The 20438-nt window shown below is 37.5% G+C and overlaps 1 protein-coding gene across 1 annotated transcript in view; it reads right to left on the bottom strand.

Moving 5' to 3' along the window:
* MGAT4A (mannosyl (alpha-1,3-)-glycoprotein beta-1,4-N-acetylglucosaminyltransferase, isozyme A) overlaps positions 1-20438 on the bottom strand; it is a 76173-nt gene that overhangs the window by 47923 nt on the left and 7812 nt on the right. Inside the window, exons 2-3 of the mRNA XM_009867102.1 lie at positions 5072-5239; positions 2627-2767 (exon numbers count right to left, since the gene is read on the bottom strand). Of these exons, the coding sequence (XP_009865404.1) occupies positions 2627-2767; positions 5072-5239 (309 nt within the window). The remainder of the gene's footprint in view (positions 1-2626; positions 2768-5071; positions 5240-20438) is intronic.

The following is a 20438-nucleotide window of genomic DNA, read 5'->3' as shown; positions in this document are numbered from 1 at the left end:
CAGCCTGGGATCCCTGCCACAGGAGTCCTCCATGAACTTCTCCAACATTAAGTCCAGCCCACGGGTTTAAACTTCTCCATCATGGGTCCCTTCCACGGGACGCAGCCCTTCAGGAACAGTGCCCTGCAGGGCCCAAGTCTTGCCAGCAGCAAATCTGCTCGAGAATGGTCTCATCTCTGCACTGGTTCTGCCAGAAGCCTGCTGCAGCGCAGGCTTCCCACAGGGTCACAGCCTCCTCTAGGCATCCACTCGCTCTAGCATGGGCTCACCCACAGGCTAGATGTGGACAGCTACACCACTGTCAACCTCCATGGGTGCAAGGGGGCCAGCCTGCCTCACTCTGGTCTTCACTACCATGGGCTGCAGGGAAATCTCTGCTCTGGTGCCTGGAGCACCTTCTCCCTCTCTTTCTTCACTAGCCTTGGAGTCTGCAAGGTTGTTTCTCCACATATTCTTACTCCTCTCTTCCAGCTGCTGCTGCACAGCAGTTTTAACCCTTCTTAAATATGCTACCAATGTTGCTGATGGCCTTGGCTAGCAGCAGGTCTGTCTTGGAGCCAGCTGGCATTGGGTCTGTCAGATATTGAAGAAGCTTCTAGCAGCTTTTCTAAGAAGCTACCCTAAAGCCCTCCGCACTACCAAAACCTTGCCAAGCAAACCTCAATACAATAGGTAATAATCAACAACCATGGCATTCATCAGATAAGGTGTACCAAGAATTAGAGAGCGATTAAACCTCCTAATTTGGTTCTATTTTCAAACTGGCATAACCATTTTTCACAAGTATTTAACTTCTCGGAAGTCATCTTTTAAAATGGCACTGCTGAAAAACGCTATTACTTGCCTTGCAGCCAATCTGAGTTCTTGAAAAGCAAGTCCAGGTCTTCAGTACTAACTGGAAATACCTCCATGAAATCTTTCATCCCTGTTAAAAGCACCTCAAATGCAAAACAATCTGGCTCCAGCTACAATGCTGTTAACATCATCTTTCACCTGACCATTCAACTACCGTGTTCCTTTACTCTCCCATAGCCTTCTGCACTCCATCCCCTAGCCAGAGCTGGTTCTACCAGTAACACAGCAGACAGCAGCAGGAACCCAGTAAAAGGGGAAGCAGACTTCACAAAGTCAGCACCAGCATTCTAAGCCATCTATGTGAAATCATTTATTACAGCATAAATATTTAAAATCAAACAACTATTAAAAATGTTGTTTATCCTTCCTTATGGAGCCTGCTTTGCCCAGCAATTACACATTAACAAGCTCTGAATTTTTAAAACAAACACTCAAAAAGCACAGTGACGAGGAAAGGGGAAGATGGAAAAATAATTTTAGCTCTGCATTTCCTGCCTCTTTTTAATTAAATAAACCTGATTCCAATTTCTATCTTGCAATTTCAAACTTCTGTCATATATTCCCGGGGGATATAATACAGGCTTCACTTAAAACAATAAAGAATATGAGCCTTTTTCCTTCCTGAACAACACTGAAATAAACGGTGTTTATAGTCAGAACAACAACTCTATGTCTTGAGCTCACACATTTGTCACAGAATCATCCAGGTTGGAAAAGACCCTTGGGATCATCGTGTTTAACCATTAACCCTACTTACAAGTTCACCCCTAGATCATATCATTCAACACCACGTCCAAGCGATGCTTAAACACATCCAGGGATGGCGACTCAATCACCTCCCTGGGCAGCCCAGGGAGGTGGTTTACCAAGTATTCACCAAGCATCTCCCTTGTCACCCAGGCATGCCTTCTGTCAAAAGCACAAGCAATCAAACTTACCAAAGCAATGAAAAAAAAATACAGGCCATGATTAACTAACCCTTCTTTCAAAAGCAAGGAAGGGGAGAAAAGAAAATAAGAAAAGTCTAATGGACAATAGCCCAAGCCATTCGAGCCAGATGGCACACACAGAAACAAGAATTCATTGGTGGGGCCTTCAAGCTTAGAGACACACACACACATATGCTTGGAGGTTTATAAACTTGGTTGGGCTTTATGCTACTTGATTTCTAGACCTCCAAGAGTGGGATTCCATGGAGATATCCTAATGACCAAAGGTCAGAATTTGTGAGGATTAGAAAAAAAGAAAAAAGGCAATCAAGAGTATTGCACGACAACACTGATTTTTTTTTCTGCCTCCAATGAATGTCCACATTTTATTGATGCAATTATATTTGATCATCCTAGTTCTCCCAACTGTAAGCTATACATTGAAACACTTTGTTCAAAAAAACAGAAACATCAACTCTAAAATAATTATATCCATGCACAATTACCCTACAATTCTGAAAAGCCAAGGGGATATGTCCATTACAGTTCAGAATCTGTAACACTTGAACTTTGTTCCCTTTTACTTAGTTAAAAATAAAAATGAGGCAAACTAAATGCTTCTTAATATGTATCTTAACATGTCATGGGGGTGACTGAGATCATGCAGAAAAGAGAAAAGCTGAAGCCAAACTCCTTTCATGGTGGGTTCAGTGTCAATTCTAAGATATCAATATCACACAAGTTAAACGAGATGCCCTTGATCTACCAAGTAATGTGGCAAATTATATTACTACAACTAGAAAGTCGCCCAGATATAAAACATAAACATTTTATCAGCATACCTCCTGTCCTTCCAAGGCCAACCTGCACAGAAGGTTGAAGGCTTCCTTCATTTTTCAGCAAATGAGGCAAATGGTAATAGATATTTGGCACTTGAAGAGATTTTCTGCTTGTCAGCTCTTTCAACAATTTCAGTGTTTCATCTGCAAACATATATGTTTTCTGCATTACTGATTTCATATAACAAAAGTTTTATGCAGTAGTAAATAGTACAAAATTCAAAGCTTGGTCTTAACTGAAAACCAGAACATTTTACCGAGCCATTATATCGTGTGTCTAAGGAAATCTTTTCTTATTTTAATTTTGATTAAATTAATGATGGCCAAGATTATTTTCCACTGAGTAACCTTGCTACAGATATAGTTGAGACTTACTTGATCACATAAGACTTAGTGTGTAATCACAGAAGAATGCTCCATTTATTTAGGAGTTTTGTTTGCTGGTTGTTTTCTTTTCCCCCTCAGTTAATCAAAATGAGAGGCTTATTTACCTAGATTATTTTTTCAGTTTCACTGACAAAGCTCATCACTATGTATTGATGCTATTGCAAATAATTTTTCAAAGCTGCAAATATATTTTGGGACACATTGCACATACAGATACAAAACAAAAATAGCATTAAACATCCAATTGAGATACTGAGTATTTCTGCAATGAAATATATCCCAACATGAATTTAATTTAGTCCATCGGAGTACTTAAAATAACTTTTGCTCTTTCTAGAGTAACTGCTTCCCAGGATGTCCAGGTGGCTCTCAAAGTTGCAAATAACAGTTTTTAAATTCCCTTGCTGTGAGTGTTGATTTTCTTACATTGAGTGTGAAAACAACTCTTCTTTCAAATGACAGTCATGATAGCATATGGAACTTTGAAAACTTATGGGCTTCGTAACATCAAGTTAAGTAAAAAACTGTACTCAAGGTTTCTGAGACAAAATTGATGTGTGAAGAATTGAGAAAAGTAATGCCATAAAAGTCATTCCCCTCAGATTCTGACTGTAGCTTCTACAAAGGTAGACAGGTTTTGTTGTGGCTTTTGGTTTGATTGCATTTTTTTAATATTTATTTTTGGGTGAAACAACATTCGTAACCACTTAATATCTTGAAAAAAGTCTTTGTTAATAGATGCTATAAGTAGAAATGCTTATTTTGACAGACTCTAATACTAGCATATTTTACTTTTCTTGCTAACATTTCCTTTAGCTTCAGTTGTGAAAGCTGGACTAAATTCTGTCAAAGTATGAATGAAGAATGATCTACATAAACCAACTTGGAATTGTTTCAGCTTCAAAAGATAGCAAATACTACATAGTATTATGTATATTTAAGTACATTAAACTTAATAATTAAAAAAAAAAACCAACAAAAACACAACTATCTCATACCAAGTTCTGAGTACAAAAGCTCAGGAACTCAGACTTCAGCTGACTTGCCATCATGGCTCCACATGGAAATAAGAGGATGTCGCAGTTGGGAACCACACATGGTAGAATGTTACAAATATGAATCAGTAACTTCAGCCACATCAGAGGAAAGTAACTCCCTATAACTATACTTTCTATAAGCAAGCTAACTCATTTTTAGAAATAAATACAGTAGTAATCATAAATCTAGTATCAAAATTACTTGACTTCCTCTAGAAGTGTTGGCTTTAACAGCAAAGACAGACACACAGAAGAGGAAGACAAGAGTCACAGATAATGTTAAATGTAACTTGCAACCATAGCATTCCCAGAGATCCAGGGAACTACAGAGATCAGGTTGGATAGGCCATTAGTGTCAGAGTAATTCATCACTAATATCAGCACCAAGGGCCTATAATCTTAACAACTACCCCTACTCCTTATTTGCCTTGCCAAAAAACACCCCCAAAAAACCCAAAAAAAACAACCTGCCAAAACCAGCTCTGGGTAAACTTGAGTATCAGCCTCCAAAATGTGTAAAAACTTAAGGAAGACTTTACCAGTTTACCATTTAATCACTAGTTATTAAAAAGGATATTACCTGCACATTTTACAAATCATAATGTTTTTATACATTCCAGCTGACTTTGAAATGTATTTTAATTGCTTCAAGTTCATCGATTTCTTTTGTTTGCTCACCTTTCCTCTCAAGCTCCATTTAAAAAAGATGCAAATTAATGTCAAAATATATTCAATGTGTTAAATAAATAACCAGAAGTTCCAAAATTCTGAAGCCAGATGTTGAATATAAGTATTCAGTCCCTAAAGACGTAAGAATGAACAGTGTGTAGAGCATTGAGAGAAATTTCAAGAAAAAAAAGCAAAAATATCCCCACCAGTTATAACATGCTGCACATTCTTTTTTTAGACTACTGCTGAACAGTTTAATTTGGCTTCCTTGGTACTGATTTCTTATTCTATAGTAATAAGAAGAGATATCGGTACTGGAGAGTTATTAAAAAAACAGCTCAATCACAGTATGTACCTGAAAAATTATTCATTGCATTCTTACTCCCATTTGTTTCTGCTACTGCACGCCTGAACTGCTCCAAGATAGCGTTCAGCTCAGAAGAGCGCTGCAGAGTGCGATGCTCGGCTATACGGAGACGTTCCTTCAAAGCATGAAATTCTCGTTGATAGGCAATCAGCTTTTCTAAAGAGAGAGAAAAAAAGACGATCCTGGTTATTTTTGGAAACAAACATCTACAGACAGATCCAAGAGGGGTCAGGGACTGCTCAGCTCTGCAATGCATCTGAAATGCAACCCAGAAGGGCACAGTCCAGCACAATCCCGCCTGAGTCAGGCCCCCCAGCACTTACACAGCACAACCAGGGAGAGTGAGCGGCACCGGACAGGGCTGAAAAGGGGGCATCGAGGGGGCAAGTCCCTCACTGCAGCCACAGACATGGGCAACCTTTGAGTCCCCATTGCTCGGCACCACAAGGCAATTCTGAAGCCTTTCTTGGAGGAGGTGCCCACAAACCCTTTCTTTCAGGAGCTACAATAGGAGTGGGGCCTTTAGAAAAGCACAGCTTATGCTTTTTGACAGCCCCCTCTGAGTACTTGTGAGAATGAGCAGAGTTTGACAATATTTCAGACACACCTGTTTCAAATCCAAGTTTTAACTTAAGGATACTGTCAGTACCCGCAAAAACAAAATTTTGAACAAAATCCTTCAATCAAAATCCTCCTTATCTAGATACGTACTTGCATTCTTCGAAAGGAGACCAAAATGGAGAGGAAAACACCAGAACTCATTTGCTGATGTATCACCTATGCCCTTGCCATCCAACAAAGTAAGAACCTCCAGTTTTTGCATCTTTCCTTTCTCCTATTGGTAATTTCCTCAAATATCCAGCTCACCATCATCACTCTCATTCCATCAATCTACAGATAAGGACTGGGGTATTTTGAGTCATTTTATACCTTGTAATCAATCTTCCAACCACACAGCTGTCATCCACAGACATATCTTTTTTTATTTACCTATCTGTTGCTAGCCTTTTAGTGTTGCAATGGTAGGGAAGCAGAAGTTCTGCAAGAAATTTGAATCTCTTCCTGTTGTTACATTACAGTAACATGTGGGCTAAAAATGGAATTAGTCAACTTTGCCTTGCTAATAATGCCACATCTCCTCCAACTACTTGCAAATTAAATTTACTTTTTTTTGTAGTTGGGATGTACTGTTCTGATTATGTTTAGAAAACATCATTAGCTAAAATGCCCTCTGTTTTGAAGACAGAAAAATAAAAACATAGTTCACTACCTCTTAAAACATTTCCTTTGACAGCCTTATTTCCTTTTTTTCATTAAAACCAAATGCTTATTGCTTTTGTGCCAACAAATCCAGAACTCAGATGCCGGACCATAATACAGTGCCGGGCACTGATGACCGAATCCAGACTGCAATTTAGAACAGAATTCGGTCCTTTAGTCAGCAGTACTGAGGCTGGTAAAACTTTTTGGAGTTTCTAGCATGAAGGACATTCTTACTCACCAAAGAAATCAAAGATTGCTAGGAACCACATCTACTAGTTACAGTAAGGTTACAAAGCATTTTAACAGCTAAATGAATATAGAATTGTTTTAACACAGACTCCATACTCAATTACGCATCTTGAACGATACCCTCCCAATTTACATCTCTAACACTACCAGAGCTAGAACTTTTCATGTATTTGGAGACCAATACGTAATTCAGCCTTTTGGTACTTGTTTTATAATATGACTGTCCCTCCTTAAATTTAAATTTCTAACAGCTATATCCTTAGCATAATCAAGGCATGATCAACTGCTCAGATATTTATTACTTAAAAAGAAGCAAAGAAAAATTCACAACAGCAGTAACATTAAACTTCATCTCATACTAAAAGGCACTTGCAAAGCAGAAAATACTTCTTAGGCTCTTGCAATACCACCAACAGTGGTATTTCAGACTTTAGAAAAGTAAGTATCCCTTAAGGTATCAGGATTTTACAAATAATTTAAATAATTTTTCAGAGTTCTTGACTACTATGTACTTGGGAATGAACCTATAAGATTAAATTTTAGAATCTATTCTTTTTTAAACTTTAATTTATCTCATTTGGTATTTGCTTCTTTCTTTCCTCTCTAAAATACAAAGTAATTTGAAAGCTAAATATTTTCATTAAAAAAATAGGACTTTGAGGAGAACTTGTAACTATATCACACAGAAGTCCCACTTATACTTTAAATTTCACTTCTTTCCTCACAAGGAGGAAAGAATCAAAATTTGCAAGGGACTCTAGAAGCTTACCCAGAAATTTAAGGCAGTCTTCCTGAAATTTATCTGTATGATGAAAGGCCAACGCTCAACTGTTGTAACTGGCCAGTGCTGTATCTGACCATAAGACGGGCTTTGTTAAATGCATTAAGAGAAAAAGGAGGTATAACGAAAACACTGGACCAATACGTAGTGATTATGGTCACCTGACTAATAAGGATGAAGATAAAATGGAGATATTCAATGTGAGGGTTTTTTGCCCCAGTCTTTAAATATTACTGATGGACTTAGTTGGAGGACCATGAGCATGAGAACAGATTTGCAGACACTGAAATTGTAAGGAATCAGCTGAATGCTCCCAAGTAATGAGGCCTGAGGAGATTCATCCCAGAGTACTGAAGAAACTAGTGGATGATGTGGCAAGACTCCCCTCAAGCATCTCCTGACGACATCAGGAGTCTGGGGAGGTCCCTACACACTGGAAGCTAGCCAAAGTTATTCCAATTTACAAGAAGGGCATGAGGGAAGACCAAGGAACTACTGAACTGTTCCTGGAAAAATTATGAGAAGATTATAATGCGCACTATTGAAAGGCATTTGAAGAACAGTGCACTCATCAGGCACAGTGAACACAGGTTCACAAAGGGAAAGTCCTGTTTAGTTAATTTGGTATCTTTCTACAATAAGGTCATTCACCTCAAGAATGGGAAGGAAAGGTGGCAGATGCATGTTTTTATTATTCTTATTTTAGTAAAGCTTTTGATATTGTCTCTCAGATCATCCTTCTGGAAAAGCTGTCCAACTGTGAGATGAGCAGGTTCACCATGTGGTGAGTGAGGATCTGTCTGGACAGCGGGGCTCAAAGGCTCGTAGTGAACTGGGCTACATCCAGCTGGTGACTGGTCACCAGCGGTGTTCCTCAGTCCCTTTCAATCGAGATACTGACTTGTAAGCATTGTATATACAGAAGTCAATAGTGTAGCCATTTTCAAAACACATTTGACCATTTGGTATTTTACTGCTCGAAAGTTTCTCCAGAATCTAAAGAAATTTAATGGATTTCTTGTCAAAAAGTATCAAACCATTTTTTTAATTGCTGTTATAACAAAAAGAAAAATACTGAGGCTAAAACCTTAAAGGGAACAGTCAGAGATCAGTAGTCACCATCATGAAAAAAAGTTTCTGCAAAAAGCATTTCTACAATATTATGAATTACTTTTTTCTTCTTTATTTTTTCCTTCTTTTTATGCTGAAATCTAGAGTTATTTAAGAAAACAGGAACGAATTCAGACAGTAAGTCATTTGCCTTATACAGCTGATGGAAGAACCTCAAACATATCTGTTCTGGTTTTGGAAGCAAAAAATCAAATAAAAACAACTAGCCCTTACACTTGAAATGAAAATATCTTAAGAAATTGCTTGAGAAGCGAAAGCATTAATTCTTCATCATTTTTTCCTTGACCTCTAGTAGATCAGCAAAACTCCAGAAGCTAAAACCTAAATATTTTAGCTGGCTTGATGCTGCACACTTCTTGGAAAGTTAACACTATGTCAACTCATTCTGTAGTTTGTTTTCTCAATTTTTTTCCCCCTTGTTGCAAAATGTTCTCCTAAATATGCAAAATCTAGAATTTAGACAAGATGACTTGAATGCTGATGCAGTGTTTTGAAAATTAAAAATTCAAATCAAACTGTGAAGGTTTGCAAGTTTTTGACCAGAGATGGAATCTCCGCTCTCAGACTACTCTTCCTTCTCTCAGTTATTTATGGTTCTCCTACTAAATGACTGATAAAACAAAAAAATCATTTAGAAAGACACAAGTAGCCTAAGTTACAAAATCAGTTCATTCTCCTCTTGGCCAGTGTTGATTTCATCATTAGTTTTTGCTCCAGATTTAGACAGTTCATGAAAGAAGTTTTAAACCAGATGCCAATTTCCATCTACACCGTATACAACATAAAAAGCAGTATGAAAGCTTTGCAAGCTATTATTTGCCTTATCAATCAAGCAGGTTCACAAATAAATTAAATCACAGGCCATTTCCACAACCGATAATAGAACATACTGAACAAATGTGACTGTATACAGGGGAAAAAAAAAAAAAAAAAAAAAAAGCTGTAATTTACTCAAGAGCTCTGTGGTGATAGAGCTGGTCATCTCCAAAGGCAGATGCATCAGCCAACAAGATCAGGAAAAGCTTTATGACCTTCCCATATCAACAGCAGGCAGCTGAGCCTTCTTTCAAACTGCAAATCAGCTAAATACACAAAGTGATGGATCTGCCGCACAGAGGAAAACGTATCCAGCCACAGGCTTGGCACTCAGAAAACACTGCAAGAAAAGTATAGAGGGCTTAGCTTTACCACATTGAGGATCTGATTTATATTTACTGCTCTTGCCCAGCTGAGCTGCTGAAACGTATCTCCCACTTTGTTTGTTGAACAGGAACAGGAAGAATCGATTGCCATCTAACATACAGACAAATGGCTTTGGCTGGTAACAAAGCATCACACACAGTTATTCAATTAGTGAATCGGGTAAGAGCAGGAACAGATACCTGATGCAGCACAACCTTTCCTCTGTCCAAGAGGCAGCTATTCAAATCATTACTCAAACGAACAGTGTCTCATTGGCAACAGTACTAAATCCACCAATATAACAGTTAACTTTATGGCCCACCTTAGCGACAAGCTGTCTAGCAAACTGTGCTACAAGCTGAAAGTTTCACAGCAAATGTCTCACTTTTCCATATACTCTGTTGAAGAGTTATTAAAATACCAGTAAATGTTTGAATTTGTGAGAACACATTGTAATAAGTGCTAATTCGGGTTCTTTTGTGGTTAGTTACTCCACAACTCATTTACTCCCATTGCAAAACCCCCACAGTAGTTACCATCATGCCATAGGTCAGAGACAGTAACAAGCTTCATGTATTAATTTGTTACACTTGCATGAAGGTAGATCAACTTCCAGGCTGATACAAAACAGAGGTCCTAAAGGACAGAGAGCTGCCACACTGTTACATCGAGTCAGTGGGTGTAGCAGAGCAGGTTACTCCACAATGAATGAGGCATTTGACAACATGCCAGACAATTCAATCTGGCATAGCTTTTACAGGAATGTTTCTTTGCTTCAACTACTTAAAGTGAAAAAATAAGTTCTGCACTTCCCTTAAAAATCAGTTCAGATGCTTTATGTGATCCATGAAATTCTGGTATCAACTGCACCAGTATCATTAAGTCATGGCAATACCTTTACTGGCCTGCACGTCACTCCCAGCGAGATGAACGCAATACACTTTTCAGATCATGTTTGATCCATAATACCTAAGTACCTGACAAGCTATCCCATTTGTAGTATCACTTAACCAAACAGTAATCTTTGTCTCTCACAAATACCCTTTTAAATTAAAATCCTGCTATGCTAATGTGTGTCAAACTAAATTATTTCTGATGTCAGCCAAAAAAACAAAAAAAGACTACATTGAAAACAAATTCTTACTACATTAGCATTTAAGTACTTTTCAATTTCATCTTAAAACTGACACTTTTCTTGACAAAGGCTGTATTTCCTATTTTGCATGAGGTTTGCAAAACTGCAAACACAATTACCCAATACTGTGACACAAAATCCTGGTCTCTCTGAACTGTACAATCATCCAGCATCCACATAAAGATGCCCAGACAAGAAACCCACAGTGGCATTTCTGGAGGAACTACAAATGTTGCTTCCATTCTCCTTTGGAAGAGACTACAGAGCTCAGAAGATACTCAGCAGACAAATCAAGCACTGCATTGTCAAAAGTCCAACTGAGGAGAGGGAACCGTCAAACCAATCGCACAGGCAAGGCCAAAAAGCTCTGTCCATACAAGAAAGATACTAAAGATGTTCCAGAATCCATTGTAACAAGTTGAAGTAATCAGCCCATGTCCAAACCCATACACAGGCATGAATCATATTTATAACTAGCAATATCAAACAGAAAAGAATAAAGAGGGCATAACAAAATTTGCCTGCCAAAATTAATCTCAAGTGTGCTTACAAATCAAATTGTGATTCTGTCTCAAAACTGCCTAAAAGCTGATATACGGTGTCCTTGAAATGTTACAATGTATTACCATGGATGACTACCTCCCCGTCAGCTAATCAGCTTCCTTGCTCTTAAGTGAAATTAAAGCCTTTTATAAGCAAGTTATGATGAGTTATAAAATCTGAAGCAGAAAAGTAATCAACCATGCAAATACAGAATAAAGCAGCATACTGTAAATGCTAACAACAGATATGCTATAAATAAAAGCTCTCAAGACAACTGCTCAAGGTCAAATTTTATCAGTCCTCTTTGAACACTTGATCCTGTGGACCTTCTTAGTTTTAGTTAGATTTTGTAGCTATGCCTATTCATAAAGCTATTTTACTATTTTGAAGGGATTAGAGAACATGCAATGGATTCCTAAATACATTATGCTGTGGAATTAAAGACAGTAAAGTAAGGTAGACTATTTACATATGAAAAATAGTATCTTATTAATCATGACAAAACATTTTCTGCTTCATGAAACAAACAAAGAAGGTCTTGTATCAAGATTTAGGAAAACAAGTGGGCAAATCATTCTTTTATCCCTAATCTTGTTACTCAAATTGACAGGTCATTTCAGCAATCTGCTATTTCAATCTACCAAAACAATCCAGAAGAATTACTGTTTTTTGCCCTTGCTTTTCACATAGAAATATACTTCTTAGGACTAGAAGTATTTTTAAAAATGCTTATTCAAACAGCTTTCCCTGTGAGGAACAACTTATTTTCGAGTGAAGGTTCTGCAGGTTTTCATAACTTTATTTTTAAAAAATAACTCAAGAATTATAATTAGTTTTTTCATTGCAACTTGTTAACATTTTGCATATCAAGAATCTGTATAAACAAATAACGTTTTTTGTTCTCTCAAATTCTAGTGCACTAGCACAAGTCTCAAGTGTTTGCTTTGAAACTTTCAGCATCTGGTCCAATCTCAGTCCAGATACTTTTGTTTAAACATTCCTTTGCAGCAGGAGCTGAAGTTGTTTGCACTAAAAATTTGTAAAGCAATCTGAATATGATCCTTTGTAACATCATCTGGTAAAATCTTCCTATTTTGAAATGTAAATTTCAAAATCAATTTACTTGTAAAAATTTTTTTTAAAAAGTAAAACCCCTGCTTTCTCAGTGATTCCACATATAAAAACAAAGCAGAAAAATGGGAGTACAAACCAGATCAGACCGAGAACCTGCTTTCCCTTCCCCATTTTTATGTCTTTAATATAAATACACTAACAATGCTGCAGCGTTCCAACCAACATGGAAGCTTGAAGTAGTTCATCACGCAGAGGTACTACTTCAAGCTACAGAATAAAACACCTTCCTAGAGAAAAAAACAATCTTAAGCAATCAAAGCCAAAGCCAAACTAGAATTGTGACAACTGATGAACGATTTATTTAAGTGGTATTTTAATAGCTGGACAGAGCAGTCAGGATCAGTTTTAAATGTCTCCAAATGCAACTGCTCACCTTTGTTTCTAAACACAAATTATTCAATACAGAAAGGTCACAATTTAGAAAATTTCCTACACATTTATAAAACTCACTATGACATCATTCTCAAATCTCCACTGATGAAGGCTGACAGAAGGTCTGAATGTTCCTTTGGACACATGAAATAAAAGGAATACTATATCAGAAAATCCAGACACCCACGACTAAGGAGGTCAAATCAACAGAAGCATATGGTGTTCTGTCTGTGCATTGGCTTCAGACATTAAGGATAATTAAACACATGATTTGTTTGAGAAGAGTTATTGGCAATACTTGAGCTGAAGGTCTTCTTCTAAAACAAAAACCAGCAAGGCACAGTGATGGGGAGAAACAACAACAAAAAACTACCCACCTCACATTTGCAATTTATTTGTCCTGATCTGACTGGTAACTAGCATTCACAATTCTTTACCCAGTAAACAACAGTGCCCAGGACTCTATGGGTGAATATAATCCTCAGGGCTTTTTGGGTTCCAGTTATGCAGGTTTTATTTTATTCCCAGTGCTAAGAACCACTGTCAATTCTGCTGGCATTTATTCTTTACAGACAAAGTGATATAAAAAGGTCACTGAAATCATATGTTAATTCAATCCACAATAAGCAATCAGCATTTAACACGTCTCCAGGCCTGAATAGAAACACTGAAGAATAAACAAAAGCTTCATAGATTCTATTCCCAAAAAGCAAAGCTGTACAAGTAAAATTATTGCAACTTCTGTTGTAGATGTACATAGCACAAAGAGTTCAGTTTAAGAAATTAATAAAAGAAGGGCTCAGCTGAGTATACAAAGCATTAAATTGATGTAATTTGGACATTGTCTCTTTAAAATGTCCTTCAAACAACCTTCACTAAAACCCTCCACTCTGGTATCTCTTGTCTGGCACCTGACTCAAAGCATACAACAGTGTAAAAGAAACTAGGAAATAGTCAACAAAAACATCACCCTATTACTTGAAAAAAACATCCCAAACAAAAAGGAACACAATCTCTTTTACAAAGACCACTACATCACAATTATTTTTTCAAACTAACTGCCACTTCAAAAGCCATGCTACAACTCTGACAAACTACTTATACAGGAGACCTACTGCTCACGCAAGCACAAAGCTCCCGTTTAGGCAAGCGTTACATCCTAACGCTGAAACACACTTCACTCTTAAGATACAGGGTAGGTCGATATCTAACCTACATTCCTGCAAATGCTGAAGGACTAATAAATTAGCTGAAAGAAAGCAATCTCATTGCATTTTTTGAACACATTGAAACAAAATTCTCTCTCCTCCATTTCTGCAGAAACAGCTATTCTACATGTCTGCAGAAACAGCTATTCTACATGTCTGCAGAAACAGCTATTCTACATGTCTGCAGAAACAGCTATTCTACATGTCTGCAGAAACAGCTATTCTACATGTCTGCAGAAACAGCTATTCTACATGTCTGCAGAAATGCATGTATTAAGCATACATGTTGCATCCATTTATTGTTTGCTTCCATCATTTAGTTTTTATGTGTATACATATATTTTTGTTCATCGGTAGCAATAAAGTATATCTTCTTAAAACTACATAATAGCTAATTACCCTCATTTCTAACAAGACATACAAAAGCAGCTATAACCACTTAAGCTGATCCTAATGGAGTGTGGCTTTATAATGTAATGATCAGCATCTCTGTGTGGTATCGCAATTCCAACACTGAAATTAATAGCAAAATTTAATCCCTGTAAAACAATTCTTTCATATCTGTTAAAAGAGAACCGGAGACAACCTCTTCACCTGAAATACTACAGATTTGCTAACAGCCAAAGCAAATGTAATTACCTCTCAGGTTGAAAATCCCTTACAGTTAGTTTGACTCAAGTTATCTGTGATATCTCTTGTGTCTCCTCAAACCTCAATTGGGCAATGTTTTCAGCCACTTTCTACAAACAAGCACATACACCTATACTAAGATACCAAAATATTCATGTTATCCAGTGGTCTCAAATTCCTGGAGGGTTTGCGGTTTGGTTTTGTTTGGTTTTCTTAAATTAAAAATATTTCTCTGCATACCACCTTTTTTATAAGTTACTGATCTTCTAATTCAATTTACTAAAACAATGTTCTCTTCTATAACAGAATTCATTAAAGCAGGTTCTTTGAAAAACTGAAAAAGGAATCTGAAAGAGAAAACAAGCTTCTATAAAAGCTCACGTTAAAAACACTTTTGCTGAAAATGTTTATTACCCAAAACAGGGTGCACAAACAGTAAATCAATTTTCCCAATCAATCATTCAAGCTTCCTCTAATCCTGCCACTCACATATTGTAAGGAGCCCATCATTAATGGAACCTGCATTGTACACAGTTTTTAATCTTTCACTTACCTAATGTCTCCACATCAATGTCCTGCTTTAAAAGCTACAGTTATAGCTATATTTAAAAACTAAAGAGAGAAAGTTTTAGTCAAGGATTACACACATTATTCCTTGGATTCATGATGTACATATAAGAAAATTAAAAACACTAACTGACCTGAAATAAACCTACTTTTTTCCCTTCTCTAGCTCTTGTTATACCAGTAAACTGTGTTGCTAACACAACACGATGTTAACTATACAGCTGGAACCAAAGCCAGCCAGTGTCTCCCATAGGGCCTAGTATTGAGGGACCTCCTGATTCAAAGGATAAAATACAAAATTCTTAGTTAAAACTTAGATTAAGGTGCAAGTTTAATCATTTTCATCCTGAAAGCACTCAAGAGTCTTTAATACCTGTAATTCAGAGACTATTGATGGCAAATTTAAATTCCAGTTAGGATCAACATTACAGTAAACACAGATAAGTCTGCATTTGAAAAAAAAACCACAAAAGAGATTCAGGTATGGTTTAAAGATGACAATCATGCTAATCAATATGCAGTTGTGAGCACTGGTATATCTCAAGCCTGTAATTATGGTATTATACCAATTTAAAATACAAAACTGGCTGGACACCAGTTTAATCTCAACTCTAACATGGTTTCCTATATATCATATTTGTTTTGTCATAATTTCACAGAAAATTTTCATACAAATAAAAAGAAAATGGGTAAAAGGTTAAAAAGTCAAGGTGGGCAGACAGGACAAATGGATATGTTTATTTATGTCATATGCAAATGCTAGAACAAATAACATACTGTAACATCAGAATTTCAGTCATAGCAAACAAAACCATAAACAGGAAAAGAATGGTCTAGAAGCAGCAACAAACATGTTTTCACAAGGTCAGGTAAGGCATTATTTGGTTACTACTTAGATCTAACTAAGGCCACTGGAATGTGTCACATGGAATAAGAAGATGAAATTTTGGAAATTTTTTTTCTGGTGAGAAGTATAGAGTCTCCAAAATAGTGCAGAAAATGTACATTTGATTCAACTTTCCCAAAACATTGTGTTAATTAAATATTTTTTAATCATTTTTCCATTACCCTACTCTTCATCAATATTATCAAACATTAGTTTGTGATGCTACAACACCACAGGGAAACGTGGTTCCATTTGTATTTGTATTTCACATGGGTTAAGGTTTCTGGGTAGAATTATAACTCTCATATTGTAATAAGGATGCAAAGAGTTGGTGAAAGAATTATCACAGTGCAGGAATTATTCCCACAGAAGAGATAAAAGAAGTATCACGTGGTTATAAGCCAAATCTTAATAAAGATGAACCAAAAAAAAGTATCTTTTGATTTTCCCTTACAGGAAAGACCTTGGGTTTTGTTACAGATTTGTTCAGAAAAACTTTTTGCATTACAGAAATTGTATGTAAAACTCTATTTTTACTTTTCAAAGATGCAAATCAGTACAGCCATAGCACAGAAGTTTCTATTAAGTGTCCCATTACTTTTACATCACTATTGCAATATATAACTCAATTTGTAAAAAGCTTTTTTTTTTGGAGAATGAAGAGTAGAGTCAGCTGCATCAGCACCAACTCTACAGTTCCACTTAATACCACAAATGGTAACACCCCCTGTAGCCTAACCATCAGCTTCCTGCATCCAATCTCCATTTGAAAAATGCATCTATAGCATTCTCAATAAATAACACAGCCAAGTAGTCATGAATGCCTTTTTTTCTTCTATGGCTCAGTTAATGATGACAGTAAACATGTACAAACAGTAAGACATACCACAAGACCAGATACAGATAAAAGCAAACAGCTTAAGCACAGACTCTTGCCAGACCCAGGCTACTTTCCACTAATTCAAAAGAGAACCAAGTACAAAAATGCACTCGAACATAATCACAAGTAGTTTGTCCTACACTTAGAAGCAGGTTTAAACCAGTAGTATCATGAACAATCAAAACCCAATACATATAATTTATGAGTAAATGCCTGCCTGAGTTTTAAATAAAACAGCCCTCTCACCTGGCACTCTGGTCATTCTGTGCGCCTAGCAAGATCATGGGGTGGGGAGGGAACACCCAAACCCAAATATGGGAGAGAATCCACACAAGTTTCACAGATTTGTTTTTCTACAGCTGCTGTCACCCCTTCTCACTTACAGGGACTTCTGTCCCAAGACTCCTGGAGGGCCCTGACATCCTCTGCCACTATAATCCCAGCAAGCAGAACCCCTGGCACACAACTCCTCAATGTCGTGCTCCGTGTATATCTTCCCACATACCTACTTCTTGCATGCATTAAGAGCACCTGCCCTCAACCACCAGTAAAAGAGAGCAGTGCTGCAGCAGACAGAGCTCTGCACCCACCGCACGATCAGTGGGAACATGAGCAGCAGCTGCCCAGACAGGAAAGCCCAAGACTGCTGCTGAGCTCCAGCCCTTGCCTCCACAGGACCAAGTGGAGGCTCTGTCCCGGTCCTAACAGCCTGTTCCTGCAAACTCAGAGGAATTTCTTTATAATTACTGATACCACTAAATTTGAACTAAGCAAGGAGGACAGACTAAAAAAAGCATTACAAAAGAGTTACAGAGGACACAGTGGCACATGTTAAGGCAAAAGAAGCCACAGTGACATTTCAACTTTTTTCAAAAGTTAACCACAGCCATTGTACACTCATTATCCAAGTCATTCATTTATCATTATGACTGCACCAGAAAACAACTTAAAGTACATTGGTACTGAATATACGAACATACTGTGAGTGTTCTAACATCAGTATTTTTCCTGCATGAGGACAAATTCTCACTTTCACCCAATACAAATCTTTGATTGCTGCAATCTACGCATAGCCAAAATACCACCAAACCAAATGCAACTCATCTCTAGATCCCCAGAATACAAGAGAAAGATAAGTTTTCCACTCAGTTACAGCTCACTCCAGATTAAAAACTTTATCAAAATTATAGTTAAATACAGCTAGGTTAAAAGCAACATATTACAAATACAAGGCAAAGCATTAATCTCTTTTTCAGTGTTCCCATATAATATAAAATGGCACGTTTACTGTATATGACCACCTTTTCATTAAATCAGTGTGTAGGAGGAGAACAAAGGAAAAGGAACCCAGACCTAAAAAGGTCAGTTCTATGAATGTGTCTCATTTACACCAGATGAGAAAACAGTTATTCTATCATTGGATGGTTACACACAGGTGTTTCAGAAAGGTCTCCCTATATCCATCTAGAATCCTCCTGATCAAAAGATACATCTATGCAAAGCAAAAATGTTTAATCCTGTCACTTCTACACAAACTACAACTGAAGCACCTCTATACATCCTCCAGAATATGACCCACAGCACATACTCCAACCAGTTGGGCAGTTAATGCATGGTTGATCCCCCTCAGACACCCCAAAAGCATGTGGACTATTGCACAATTGCTCAGCAACCACTTATCACAAACATACACTTACATAAAACTTCCCAAAGGTGTCACTTACTGTGTACACTTGAACAATCTCTATGTACAAAATTGGGATTTCTGGCTGTGTGGTAGCCTGGCTGGCAACAAGATGCCTGTGCAGCAGCATCCACCTATCTGGAGCTAAGAGGCACTCCATCTGAAGGATTTCTGCCCAGGCAAGATTTCCACAAAGCAAAAGTAGTAATATCCAGGAAAACGCAGGCACGTGTATCCCAGACCTTCTCCAAGAATCGTCACACTATATGCTCACACACTGGAACGTTCAGGGCTCAGATTCTGAGAGTTAAGGTTCTGTCTAGTCTCAGAGAGATTAACTCAGCTACATTCCAACGTGGCAAGGACACAAAGCACACAGGAAAGTAGAACCACGATCCAAAAGAAAAAGCAACAATTCAGTTCTGACAACCTGAGCAGTTATGAATACTTTAACATGATTTGTTTCTACTACAAAACTGGCAGTAACTCCGTGAGCTTCTGCACATGTAAATCAAGACACTCTTACTTTAAACCATTCCTCTCCCCAATCTCAGAAACCAATAAAACATACACAACCAAGCCAGGAACTATAGCAAGAGAAGGTAGCTTCCTAAATTAAAACGAGATTATAGTGGTAGAGTCAGAGCTCAGTGTTGAACATTTTGATACATCAGAGGTAAATTCATTCACCGAAAGACAACTGGCCAGAAGAGCACTACCACCTCACAGTTAACAACGGTATTCTAAGAGCTGAGACTTTCAGAAATTCTTATTAGCTTGAGCACAAAATTCAAGCAGTTGCAGAAATTTGATTATTGTTTCCACACATGCTAGTGGATTGAGGCTGCTGACGCTCCTTGTTTATTTGTGCCTCGACAACTGTGTTGAAGGAGCTCAGTTTATAAGAGCATATTCTTCCTAACTTGTCCTCCTCACAAACAACTCGGGATCAAAGCTTCACTGTGCTCCCACATTGCTGCAAATTAACAACTACCCTGTAAGTCAAATGGGATCCCATCACATTTGTTTCATGCAAATCACTCCTCGACAGTACCTCTGCAGCTTGTCTTCAGGGGCTGTGCAACTAAGTGTGAGGGCTGTTTATTTGCAAAACTATTTTGCTAGTAATTTGTAACAGAAAAGATTTACCTCAGCCCCTCTCTGAACTGTTTGATGAAACTTTACATGTTCATGGTGCTGGTATGTAAGACTATGACATTTCTGTGGATTACAATAGCAACATTTATGCTTGATAAGCATAGGAAACTTAAATTCTTTTTGAGCATAAGATAGTAAAATTATATCCTGACACAAAGAAAAATAGGGTTTTGTGTTGTTTCCTGTTAGATGGATGGGTGGCACATCTGTGAGAAGGATCTGCAGGAATGGACAGAAAGCTGTGTGAAAACCAAGAAGGCAACTAGAAAAGCAGCTAGAAGTACAGCTCTAAAATACTGTAGAGTAATTGCTTTTTAGGCAGAGACCAGTTAGAATAAAGTCTTGCACTGTGAGCAAGGAAACAACTTTCTATTCACTTTCTTCCATGTTCAGGACAACAAAACATAGTGTATTATAAACAAAACCCAACTATAGGCTTACCAGCGTCTCACTCTAAAAAGAAACAACTTACAGCATTCTAATCTTGAATATCGAACCAATAATGGAAAAAGCTTTTTTGTTACCCAGGCAGCAAATGAAGCTGTGATTACA

Source organism: Apaloderma vittatum, unplaced genomic scaffold, assembly GCF_000703405.1.
Source record: "Apaloderma vittatum isolate BGI_N311 unplaced genomic scaffold, ASM70340v1 scaffold8863, whole genome shotgun sequence".
NCBI classification, from domain to species: Eukaryota; Metazoa; Chordata; class Aves; order Trogoniformes; family Trogonidae; genus Apaloderma; species Apaloderma vittatum.
The sequence above is the reverse complement of the archived record's forward strand: the minus strand, read 5'-3'. Positions and strand labels throughout refer to the sequence as shown.